This window comes from Aulostomus chinensis, chromosome 8 (genome assembly GCF_037954235.1).
Source record: "Aulostomus chinensis isolate RoL2024-O1b breed Wild chromosome 8, RoL_Achi_v1.0, whole genome shotgun sequence".
NCBI lineage: Eukaryota > Metazoa > Chordata > Actinopteri > Syngnathiformes > Aulostomidae > Aulostomus > Aulostomus chinensis.
Genome location: NC_141327.1, coordinates 3,899,922 through 3,912,829, shown reverse-complemented (window position 1 = coordinate 3,912,829; position 12,908 = coordinate 3,899,922). Strand labels below are relative to the sequence as shown.

Here is a 12,908-nt window from a genome sequence, read left to right as displayed (position 1 = left end):
TTGAGTTTCCTTTAACAGCACAATGTCCCCTGGTTGAAGGTTGCGATGTGGCCTGTGCCACTTATGTCTTGGATGGAGAGTGTTCAGATACTCATTTCTCCAACGGCTCCAGAACTCATTGGCCAGCACTTGCACTTGCCTCCACTGGCTTTTCAGGAGTTCTTTTCCAGTGAAATCGACCGGTGGAGCGAGCAGGCCTGACTTTTGTGTCAGGAGCATGGCAGGAGATAGCAGGACTGGAGAGGAGGGATCTGATGAGATGGGAACAAGCGGCCTTGCATTGATTATGGCAGACACCTCTGCCATCAGTGTGCACAAAACCTCATGTGTCAGGTGAGTGTGTCTGGTTTGCAGAAGCATAGAGTCTAATATTCTACGTGTCACCCCAATCATACGCTCCCACACACCTCCCATGTGGGATGCGTGCGGTGGGTTAAACTCCCATGTGCAGCCCTTGCTGTGGAGATAATTCAGGATGCTGTTCTGCCTTTCATCAGAAGGCCTCATTCCCAGTTCAGCACTGGCAGCAATGAAGTTGGTTCCCCTGTCTGACCTGAGCTGCTTTGCCGAGCCTCTGATAGCAAAGAATGTCCGCAGTGCATTTACACAGCTGGCTGTGTCCATAGACTCAATCACCTCATTGTGTACTCCTCTAGTACACATACATGTAAACAGAATGGCCCACCTTTTACTTTGCGCTACACCTCCTCGAGTGCGTCGGGTCACCACTGTCCACGGTCCAAATACATCCAGCCCCACCTCCTCAAGTGCGTCGGGTCACCACTGTCCACGGTCCAAATACATCCAGCCCCATGTAGCTGAAGGGTGGAGAAGTGTCAAGCCGCTCTGGAGGGAGGTCAGCCATCTTTTGCACTTCCAGTTTCCCTCTGAGCTTATGGCATGTCACACAGTGATGGAGGATAGAACTGACCAGCCTTTTGCCAGCGACGATCCACAGTCCTGCCGCTCTGATGGCTCCCTCTGTAAATTGTCGCCCCTGGTGCTTCACTTGCATGTGATGGTGTTTCACAAGCAGTTCAGTGACATGGTTATTTTTTGAGAGGATAATAGGATGTTTTACCTCTGATTCCAGGGAGGAATATCTGAGACGCCCACTGACTCTCAGCAGGCTGTCACTGATGTAGGGGTCAAGGGTCAGGAGCGAACTTTAGGGCGAAAGTTAAGGATTTCTCACTTTGCTTGAAGAGCAGCATATTCGTCTGGAAATGAGTCTCTTTGAACAGTCTCTATTATGAGTCTCCTCGCTACTGCGAGTTCTTCAGGAGTGAGAGGCTTACAACACCAATGCCACCCTCTACATGTGTGCTGTGAAGTATCTGAGACGGAGCTTGACTGATGAAAACGCACCTGATGTATCAGAAAGGAGACAGCTCTCAGCAAAGTGTTCCATGTGGAAAAACGCGGAAATCTTTCAGAAGTGAGGGGTTTGGCTTCGATGTGTGTGGCGAAAGCAGTCACTTGCGGTCTGACCTCCACATCCATTTCAGGCTCTATCAGTTCAAAGTGCTCATGCATGTCTGGCTTCGGAGGCTTGCGGAGGAAGTCAGGTCCCTTGAACCACATCGTGTCCATCAGCTGTGATGCAGCTACTGACCTGGTGGCTAAGTCAGCAGGGTTCTGTTCTGAGGGCACGTAATGCCACTGCTCAGGAGATGTTGTCAGGCGTATGCTGTGCACACGGTTGTGTACATATACAAAGAAGCGCTTTGAATCATTATAGATATATCCGAGGACCACCTTGCTGTCACAGTAGAATTTGAAGGCATCTGGCTTGTGGTTCAGTTCAACCAAAAACAGCTCCGCAAGCTCAACAGCCAGGACTGCCCCACAGAGCTCGAGGCGTGGGATTGTGGGCTCTGGTTGTGGTGACAGTTTAGCTTTTCCCATCACAAATCCAACTTCACAATGGCACCCCTCAGCAACAGCTCTTAAGTAAGCAACTGCCCCTATGGCCCAGTTGGAAGCATCAGAAAAAAGGCAAAGTTCTATGTACTTGGGTTTTGAGAGTGACATAGGAACATGGCATCGGGGCACCTGGAGGCGACTCAACTCCTCGAGCGATGATTTCCACATTTCCCACATTCTCACCTTTTCATCAGGTAGAGTGTCCCAGTCCTGGACTCCAGTGGACAGCTCTCGCAGCAACAGCCTGCCTCTGATTGTCACTGGGGCTGCCAGACCCAGCGGGTCGAAGACGCTATTGGCTATTGACAACACCCCGCGCCAGGTGTAAGGTTTATCTGTGAAGGCTACCTTGAAGGTGAACATGTCTGTGTTGATGTCCCAGCATAAGCCTAGGCTCCTCTGTGCAGGCAGGGTCTCGTCATCCAGGCCTAAGTCTCTGATGCCGGATGCCAGTTCTTCGGGTTTGAAGGCTCTCATCACAGCAATGCTGTTCGATACAATTTTGTGCAGTTTCAGGTTAGACTCTGCTAGTGACGCGCCGGTCCGTTTGATCAGGTCTATAGCTGGAGCCTCCGTGGGCACTGACACAAGCCCATCATCTACATAAAAGTGTCTTTGAACAAACTGCTTTGTGTCGGCGCCATACCTTGGTTCGCCTTTCTGAGCAGCTCGCCGTAGACCGTAGATAGCAACTGCTGGCGACGGGGTATTGCCAAAAACATGTACCCGCATGCGGTATTCTTGAACCTCTTTGGACAGGTCACTGTCTTTATGCCACAGAAATCTGAGGTAGTCTCTGTGGTCGGGCCTCACCAGGAATCCATAAAACATCTGCTGGATGTCTGCAGTGACCGCGATGAGGTCCTTCCTGAAACTTAGCAGCACACCCAGGAGAGTGTTGTTCAGGTCGGGGCCTGTGAGCAGCACTGAGTTGAGGGAGAGGCCGTGCAGTTGGGCGCTTGAGTCAAACACGACTCGTATTTGCCCAGGCTTCTGGGGGTGATACACCCCGAAAAAGGGCAAGTACCAGCATTCCTGTGTGTCATCGATGGGCGGTGCGATCTCAGCATGCTTGTTTTCAAACAGCTTTTCCATGAAGGAGGAGAACTGCTGCTTCATCTCAATGTTTCTGCTTAGAGTGCGCCGTAGAGAGCTGAGACGGGACAGCGCTTGCTCTCTGTTGCTCGGGAGCAGAGGACGAGGTGACTTAAATGGTAGGGGAGCTACCCAGTTGTTCTTTTCATTCCATTATTTCTAAAAAGAGTTCATCCTCAAAGGACATGGCACACTTGTTGTCACTGTCTGTTCTTTGGAAGACAGTCAGCCCAAGCTGTTCCTCAGCTGGCATAGGCTTCAGTGTGTGTGTAGAATGGCTGTACCTGTGCTCCCCGCCATAGCACAGTTTTTCTGTCACACTGATGCCGTTGTGGCAAGGAGTGAGGAGTGACGGACGTCCATTCTGGAGCACATGTGTTTTGAAGACGCTCAGGGTTGGTTTGTGAGCGTTGTCAAGGCACACTCTACCTATAATCACCCAGCCTAAGTCTAGACGCCGAGCAAAAGGTTTGTTATGAGGACTATTGACATGATCTCTCACTTTGTGCACGCGTATCATGTCTCTCCCTAACAGGATCATCATCTCAGCATCAGGATCCAGCTTGGGAATGTGAGGAGCAATGTGTTTCAGGTGAGTGTATGCAAGGGCTACCTCTGTCTTCATTCTGAATGACCTGCATTTTTCCAGTGGATGAGCTTTTCTGTGTACAGGGCAGTATCGAGCTGGGTCGTTGTCTGTAGCAGCTTTGTAGCCTGCGTCGACGGTGGCAGACACATCTGTCTTGTGCACGGCTATAGCAGTCTTGAGTCCACTAGACTTAAATGGAGTTCTCTCACCTTTGCTGTACGGCTGGCTGTTGTTTGACAGGATGAAGTTCGGATCATTTCGGGCCTTGGCTTGGTCATAGACAAATTCCACAAAAAATGAAAAAGGAGGAAAGGTTGTTTGGCGCTGTTCTTTGTATTTCGAGCCGATGTTGAGCCATTTTTCCTGCAGGCCTCTAGGCAACTTCTCTACTATGGGCTTTATCCCGCGGGGCGTGTCAAGGTAGGCCGGGCCAGGGAGATATCCATCTTGTTTGGCTGCTAACAGCTCCATGAGCAGATCGCTGAGCTCTCTCAGTTTTGTGTTGTCTCTCGCAGACAGACGGGGGAAGCTATCAAGTCTTTTGAACAGGGCGTTTTCCACTATTTCTGGTGTGCCATAGCATTCTTGAAGTATGTCCCAAGACAGCTGCAGGACAGCATTGGGGTTTGTGACATAAACAGCACGGAACCTCTTCACATGTTCAGATGACTCTTTACCCAGCCACTTCACTAGAAGGTCCAATTCTTCACTATATGATAGCCCTAAGCCATGCATTGCAATAAAGAATGACGACTGCCATGCCCTAAAGTTCTCTGGTGTGTTGTCGAATTTTGTGAGGCCGGTTGTCACTAATTCTCTGCGTGCAAGAAACTTGGCAAAGTCTATCATAGGTGGAGTGTTGGTATGAGGAGGAGATTGTTGACCCTGTTGTATACATGGACTGTTCATTGGCTTGGGGCAGGTGTGCATTCTGCTGCACGTGGAGGCTGTGCTGGGGGTCTGAAGTTATCTGGAGGAGGCCTGAAGACCTCCGGAGGTGCTGACTGCCATGTGGGGTTGTACTCACGTCACCTGCCTACACTGCGAAGTGGGGAGCCATAATACTGCGTGGTGATCTCCTCCTGGCACAGCTCATGTTCCTCACGCTCATTTATCAGTGCTCTGAAGGTGTTCAACGGGGGCATTTCCTCAGCTGTTGCTGGCGGTGGCCACTGTCTGGGGTTATTCTCGTTGTGCTAGACTCCATTGTAGGGCGAAAGGGACTGTGAGCTGAGCTGCGATTGGCATTTCACACAATCTTTAGTGCGCTTCTGAATCACATATGGCGGAACATCACTTCTCACACTTGCCACATCTTCATGTTCTATAGCTGCCGCTGCTTCTAAAACGTCTGCTTTCACCCATGCAGCTTCTGCTTCCTTTTCAATTTCTAATTCTTCTAATTCTATTTCTAGCGCAGCTCTTTGTTTTTTTAATTTCCAGCTGTTTCTTAGCACAGGCTACCTTGGTTGCAGCTGCTTCGGCTGAAGCTCTGGCGGCAGCCTCCAGGACAGACTTGTAGAAAGATGGGCCCTTGGAGCTAGCGCTAGCTCTTGATGCTGCATGGACCGATGACTTGGTGGAGGGGTTCGTCACCCTTCGGCCTGTATCAGCGCTTGATACATTGTAGGTGGCCATGTTTGAGTCTTTCGTCGATTCTTCAACTCACTGTAGTATGGCTTTTTCACTATACTGTTCTCCCTGGGCGTTAGGTACTTCTTGTATGTTACCACAGTTTAACAGTCAGCCAAACTCAGGTATAACACAACACTTGAGCCAGGATTAGAGCGTCTTGCTCCCTTTATTTCCTTACTTTATAGGGTGAAATACCACGAGTGAAACTGTAAAAGAACATAATACAAACCCTTAGTATCTTTCACAGCATGTCCCTAATATAAACAGTGTTCAATTATACTATTCAAATATAGCATAAGAAGAAAATAACCATTCACATGTTGTCTTGCTAAACTGAATGTCACACATTCCTCACCACTCATATAAAGTCCGACATTACGAACTTACAGCCATTGCTTTCGTGAGCGTGAGAAGAGAAGAGACGATTCATGAAACTCTTGGCCTTTTTTCTAACTGCCGGCCTTCTACCGTTTCTGCTACGGGAAACACTACTTCGCCTATCACGCTTCAAAATAAAAGTGGCGCTTTCAAAATAAATGTCTCCCGTTTTCTCCAGAACAATAACAACTGAGTGTGTGTTTCTCATGTACATATTCCTAGCACAAGTTTAACCTATAACAAATCATTAAATCATTTCAAGTAAATTATACTTAAATTAAATGAACTTTTCTGGGGGCAGAACAATATGACATGCCATAGCAAAGGAGTTTAAAAGCCTCAGGCTATAAAAATATCTGGCATAATGCTGCTGAACGATTGATTGATTAAATGAGATACTGCATTAAAATCAATCACAGCACCTCAATACTCAGGGAGAATTTTGTTGTTTCAACTTTGAATTGAATTTTATTGGTTTGTGATGGCTGTAGCAGCTAAACCTTGATCTGCACTGGTAGCAAATTTTTAAGCACAAAAGGATTTTTTTTTTTTTTTAGGTACCTTTGGTAATAGGTCCTGGATCTGTGAATGCTATTTAATACTCCGATCCAAGAAGAGCCGGCTGGGATCCGATTGCTGAAGAAGACTGAGGAGGTTGTATCTGCTCAGGGTCACGGACAAGAGGCCAGACTTGTCGATAGAAAATTAAACATACTAACACTTGCAACCGTGGCAACAGAAGTTAGACTTAAGAGTTGAAACATCAATGAAATAAGCCATCCTGTTTCAGACAGACAGACAGACAGACAGATTACTTTATTAATCCCTTTTGGATGTTCCGCCAGGGAAATTGCAATCGCCGAAACATTCACAGCACTGTTGCCATAAAGGTAAAAAGAATAGACATAAATAGAACTGTATAGAAAAGAAAAGAAAAGAAAACATAGACTATATATATCGTCCATCGTCATCTTCCGCTTATTCCTCACTAGTAAGGGTTGCGGGGGGGGGGGGGGGCTGGAGCCTATCCCAGCATCTACAGGCGAGAGGCGGGGTTCACCCTGGACAGGTCGCCAGTCCATTGCAGGGCCAACACACAGAGACAAACAACCATTCACACTCACAGTCACACCTACGGTCAATTTAGAGTATCAATCAGCCTAGTCCCCAAATTGCATGTCTTTGGACGGTGGGAGGAAGCTGGAGTACCCAGAGAGAACCCACGCAGGAACGGGGAGAACATGCAAAGCCGGGACTTGAACCCGGAACCTTCTTGCTGTGAGTGGCCTCACAGCAAGAAGGTTGCACCACCGTGCAGCCCAACTATGTATATATATATATATATATATATATATATATATATATATATATATATATATATATATATATATGTGCCTGTGTGTGCCTGAATGTGATTTTGTATATGTGCATAGTAACAGGAATAATAATAAAAATATTAACTGTTATTATTATAACAATCATAATGATGATATCATATGATATAATGATAATATAATATAATAATAATAATATAGTATAACAATAGTAATAATAATAATAATAATAATAGAAGCAGTAATAAGAATGATGATGATATCATATAATAATAATAATAATAATAGCAGCAGTAGTAACAATAGTAATAACAATAATAATAATATGCTGTGGGTGGCATGGCTCAGGGGTAGAGTGGCCATCTAGCAACCAAAGGGTCGATGGTTTGATCCCCGACCCCAGTGACCATGTCAATGTGTCCTTGATACTGAACCCATAATTGCTCCTGATGAGTAGGTTGGCGCCTTGTATGGTAGCCTTCACCATCAGTGTGTGAGTGTGTGTGTGAACGGGTGAATGAGATGACACTGTAAAGCGCTTTGAGTACCGCGAAGGTAGAAAAGCGCTATATAAAATTGAGTCCATTTACCATTTATTGCGTGAGTGTGCGGTTGTTATCGGGGCAGGTTATTGGTGCTCAGCCCTCTCCTCCAGTCCTTCTGTTGCCCCCCCCTCCAGTGAGGAGTTTAACAGTTTGATGGCTCGGGGGATGAAGGAGTTCTTCAGTCTGTTGGTCCTGCACTTGGGGAGGAGCAGCCTCTGGCTGAACAGGCTTCTCTGGCTGGTGGTGACAGTGTGCAGAGGGTGGCTGACATTGTCCAGGATGTCCAGCATCTTTGGACCTCTGTCATTTTCAAAGTTTTTTGGACAAATCTAAGATTTTAAGATTTTAACACAATTTTTGTGGAGGATCTGCTGCTGTTAAGGGAGAGAAGCAGGAGCTCCTGGTTCACTGCTGCGGCCAACGTCATTAACGAGCCAATAGGAGGCGCTGCTGGAGAGAGCACAGGAGGAGCAGAAATTTCAGACATTTTTTTTCTTCTTTTTTTAAGACGAGTTGAATACAAGTTTTGTGGAGGGTCTGCTGCTGTTCTATCGGGAAATTGAAAGTTTACACAAAGATTTGACAGATATTGTCTATCCATCCATTGTCTTTTCAAATGTGTTGGCGCCAACTGTAGTCAAACATTTAACACTTACTCAGCTTTCAAGGGCCATTTTTATTGTGTGCACCATGCACCTGAACAGCAAGCTGCTGTAGCTGTTGCTGCAGATTTAAAATGTGCAGTTTCGTTATGTGCCCGCCATTTTCTCATGGTGAAAGAGCTAAAGTCTCACTTAAATGATCATATTGGAGAGGGCAGGTCTGTGTTGTGACCAGTAAGGGGTTGCAAGCACGTGTTTACAAAAAAGTCATCATTTACTTCTCACATGAGTAGGAAGCATAAAGGATGCTCCCCTGATGTTGTTGATGACATGTACAGGGAAACTCGCCCTCAGCCCCCAGATGTCGTTACCACTACAGATGATTCAGAAAGCACACATGAAGCCATGCCAACAGCTCGTGCAGCTTGTGATTTGCCAGAGAGTGATCGTCAGTCTTATCTTAGAAACATGTGCCTCTTTTACCTTAAACTGACAGCTGCTTATTCCTGCCTCGACTATACAGACTATTGTTGAGGAAATGCAAAATGTGCGCGAGTTGGGTCAAGCCTACACAATAACTAAACTAAGTTCTTTATTAAAAAATGATGTGAACCTGTCAGATGAAGCAGTCACTAAAATCTGTGACTGCATTAAAGAGTCAGATTTGTTCTCCGCCTGTCATCAGGGACAGTTGAGAACAACATACTCCAGAAATCAGACATTCGCAAAAATGTTTAAATACACGGAACCCCAGAAAGTGGCATTGAGAATGGATGAACACATGACACAAAAATATGCCTGCTACATACCAGTCGCAGAAACTCTTAAGAGCGTTGTACAGTCACATTTAGGGAGGAATACACAGTCACAACAGTTTGGAGATCCAGATGTAGAGGTTTTCATGGATTTATTTGATGGACAAAATTTCAAATGTCACCAGTTCTTTAATGAAAACCCTGAAAGCCTCAAACTGATTTTGTACCAAGATTCATTTGAAATTGTGAATCCCCTGGGTTCTGCTAAAAGGACGCGCAAAGTTCTTGCAGTCTATCTTTCATTGGCAAATTTACCCACTCATCTGCGATCAAATACTGATGATATGTTTTTAGTCTTGTTGTGTGTTGAGAATGACCTTAAGCGTTTTGGAACAGCCAAAGTTTTCTCCGAGTTGTTGGCAGATCTGAAATCCTTGGAGACAGATGGAATAAATATAGATGGAGAAACAGTAAAAGGGGGTCTTTACTGCATTGCTGGGGATAACCTGGGTTCTCATTGCATAGGTGGGTTTACCGAGAACTTCAGCCGCTCTCAATGTTTTTGCAGGTACTGTGAAATCACAAGAAGTGAGTTTGAGGCTGATCCGAATGCCTGCGGTCCCCCACGCACCCCAGAGACGTATGACGTGGCTGTTGCTGATCTCCAGGCTGAAAATCTTGAAGGCATCAGAGGGATAAAGGTAAACTCTATCTTTAATACCCTTGAGGCTTTTCACATTTCCCAGCCTGGTCTCCCGCCATGTTTAGGTCATGACCTCTTCGAAGGAGTCCTGTCATAGGATCTAGCACTGTACCTGAAGAACATTAGAAAAAAGAGAAAATGGTTCACATACTCACTCTGAAACAGGCGCATCAAACAGTTTAAGTATAAAGGATCTGAAGCACTCACAAAGCCATGGGTTGTCAAATAACTGACGGAGTCAAGTTACCAGGGCAAGCCATTCAAAACTGGAACCTTTTGAGATTCCTACCCGTTTTGATTGGTGACAAAGTGCAAAACCACGAGGATGAAGTATGGCAGTGACATTGTGGATCTTATTTGTGCTCAGAGCATTTCCTTATCCCAGACTGCATATCTTGACATTTTGATCCAAGAATATTTGGAGTTGAGAAAGATGTTGTTTCCAGAAATTCAACTAAAACCAAAACACCACTACTTGCGCCTTTATTCAGCACTGTTCATGAAATCTAGTCCATTGATTAGTTTATGGACGCTCAGGTTTGAGAGTAAGCACAGTAATTATAAAAGATGTGCCAGACACTTGAAAAACTTCAAAAACATTTGTCAAACTTTGTCAGAGCGTCATCAGATGTATCAGGCAGATCTTTTAGCTGGACAAGAATCCAGTAAACGACTGCAAGTGAAGAACAGCTGTGCGTTTTATCCTAACCTCTACAGTGTCACTATTAAACATGCAGTCAGGGAGTTAGGCTTTTCAGAAAGCAATACCACAGTGACCACAGACATTGAGTTCAAGGGCACTGCGTATAAGAAAGGACAGTTTCTTGTGTACAGAAATGATGAGTATATGGAGTTTGGTGAACTTCTGCTCATCTTGATTGAAAATGACACATCTGTGTATGTTTTGATGGATCTCCACAAAGGCATCATCCTCTCAGAATACCACCTGTATTCTGTGACAAAGGGCAGTCTTGGGTTACAGTGTATCAACATTAATGACCTGCCCAATTTCTATCCTTTGGTGTCATACATTCTTGACGGATACCAAGTTATTCCGCTAAAGCACAGCATTGTGGAAAAATAAAATCCAGTTAAAGCTCACTTCCTTCTCACTGCAGATTAACATGAATATAAATGTTAACTGATGCATGTTCCTGCTCTGTTAAGTGTATGTACTGTGTATTTCTTGTGTTCTGTTTGAAGGTGGCCTTTCTTCAGTGCAAATATGAGTTACTCAGAGCGAACCTTCCTCGATGTTGCCATAATGGAAGTCCTACCAGAACTTCAAACGGTAAACAAAAACATCCTGGAAGAGCACTTGCAGTCCATTGGAGTCGAGACGTATGATGATCTACGCTTGGTAATGGAGGATGATTTGATGACCGCATTCAGACCAGTACGAGCCAGAAAGCTTGTTTCTGTTTGGAAACGTAAATGTAAGTAAAAACACCACACAACTGTTCAAAATCAAAAGCAGACGTGGACATTGTGTAATATTGTACTGTGTGAATCATAGTCCTTTTTCTGTGTCATTTAAAGACCAAACTCCCGAGGACAGCTCACTATCACCAGTGGAAGCCTCACCTACCCAGTCACCGTCAATGCACCCTGTTTCACCCCGAAGTTCATCGTCAGCCTCCTCCAGCAGCCCAAGCCCACTTGACACACAATGGGAAGACAACTTTGAAATTCCATGGAGTAAATTTCCTGAGGAAGTGATGCACTCTTTGGAGAGGGGGAAAAGGCCAGGCCCAAAACTGAGGAGGCAAATGGTCAGGATTGTTGTGACCGAGATGATGAAAAAATGCCCTCGTGTAGGTAAAAAGCATTCAACTGACGTAGCAAAAAAAAGGTGGCAAAATATCCCAGATCTCTGCAAGATGTAATCGAGGGCGATGTTGTTGGGACAGGCTACTATTCCCTAGTCAAACAGTTGCCAAACACAATTGAAAATGTGAGGCGCACTTCAACACCAAAAATAAGAAAAAGAAAACATCAGAGTGACTCAGACCACACAGATGAGATCTCATTAGAAGAGAGAGCAGCAATGCAGGACACTTCCGGATGCATTCAATGGAATGTGAAATTTCTGCCCCTTGACGAAACTCAGGAGAGCCAGCAGCAAAAGATGGAAAAACTCAAGGTGATGTTCCAGCGCTCTGATGCCAATCCAGAGGAGGTCAACTGTGTAATGAAGTCTACTTTTTGCACACAGCGTCAACATGTGAACCAGGGAAAAAGCATCAAATGGCTTGGAGAGGAGTGGCCGATTTTGTCTGATGAACTTGGCATGTCAGTCCACTTCACGGAACTCACTGGGATTGACCTCAAAGAGACATTCACACAAAATTTGGATTTGAAGGGAAAAAGGCTTCACGACTACATGACCACAGTTTGTGTCAAAGAGCAAGAAGTTCCTTCAGAATTATACAAGGCTTCAGAGGATGCGGGGAACGCAGAGTGGCTGCTCACATGATGTGACAGAGATGGTCCTGCTTCTGCTCAGCTACTTTGATGAGAAGGAGGAGTCCGTGTTCCTCCATGTCGAAGATACCTGTCTGGCAGAAGAGGTCCAACTGGAGCAAGTGCCTCTGACACCTGTTGTTATTGTCTGCGGTAAGTCTGTTTCATAGTTCTCTTTTTTATTGCACTGTTAGGATTTGTCATGTGAGTGCAGCGCTTATTAATATAACCTGTAATTTGTTAATAGGGCAGTCCTGCTCCTCCTCAACAAGGTACATGCTGAGTCTGTATCGGAACCTCACCAACACAAACATCTCCTCCTTCATTTCTGCATGGTGCCTCATGTTTGGGAGCTACTACTGTTTCAACATCCATTATCCATCTGAGCTGGCTTCAACTCTGGAGTTTCTTCAAAGGTGAGTAAACATGGCTTACTCATTTCTCAGACCTGGACTCGGACCTGGGACTATGGGACCTGGAGTCTGGCTCCGAGGTCCTGGTCGTTAACCTTTGGTCCGTTCAGGCGTTGTAGTTATGAAATGGAACCAAATGAAATATGCCTGTTACATTCATTATCAAAGGCTATCCAATCAAAATCCAGTCTGGAAAGTTTTTGTACATGGTTGTTTGTATCTGTCACTGTTATTGAGTACTGCCCACCTCAACTTTTCACATTGACCCTCATGACATTGTGCAGCTCACACAAACATACATGTAGGGCAAGCATATTTTAGCTCTCAAACTATCAAAAGTATTGATGGAAGGAGTACTAACAGTGAGACAAGCAGTTTTCCAGTGCAAAAGACTTTGATTTTGTGCAAGGAATTACAAGAAGAAAATGCTTTTATGTGCTTTTATTCACAGGTGTTTCTTCTCAATAAAC

At 45.3% G+C, this 12,908-nt stretch overlaps 1 protein-coding gene across 1 annotated transcript; it reads right to left on the bottom strand.

Moving 5' to 3' along the window:
* Positions 1-763: 763 nt before the first annotated feature.
* Positions 764-5,717, bottom strand: LOC147256861 (uncharacterized). The gene is made up of 2 exons (XM_086210035.1): positions 5,633-5,717; positions 764-5,451 (listed from the first exon to the last, which is right to left on the bottom strand). Exon 2 carries the CDS (start codon positions 3,043-3,045, stop codon positions 1,192-1,194), a length of 1,854 nt encoding a protein of 617 aa, XP_086066161.1. The 5' UTR covers positions 3,046-5,451; positions 5,633-5,717; the 3' UTR covers positions 764-1,191.
* Between the last annotated feature and the right edge of the window lie 7,191 nt (positions 5,718-12,908).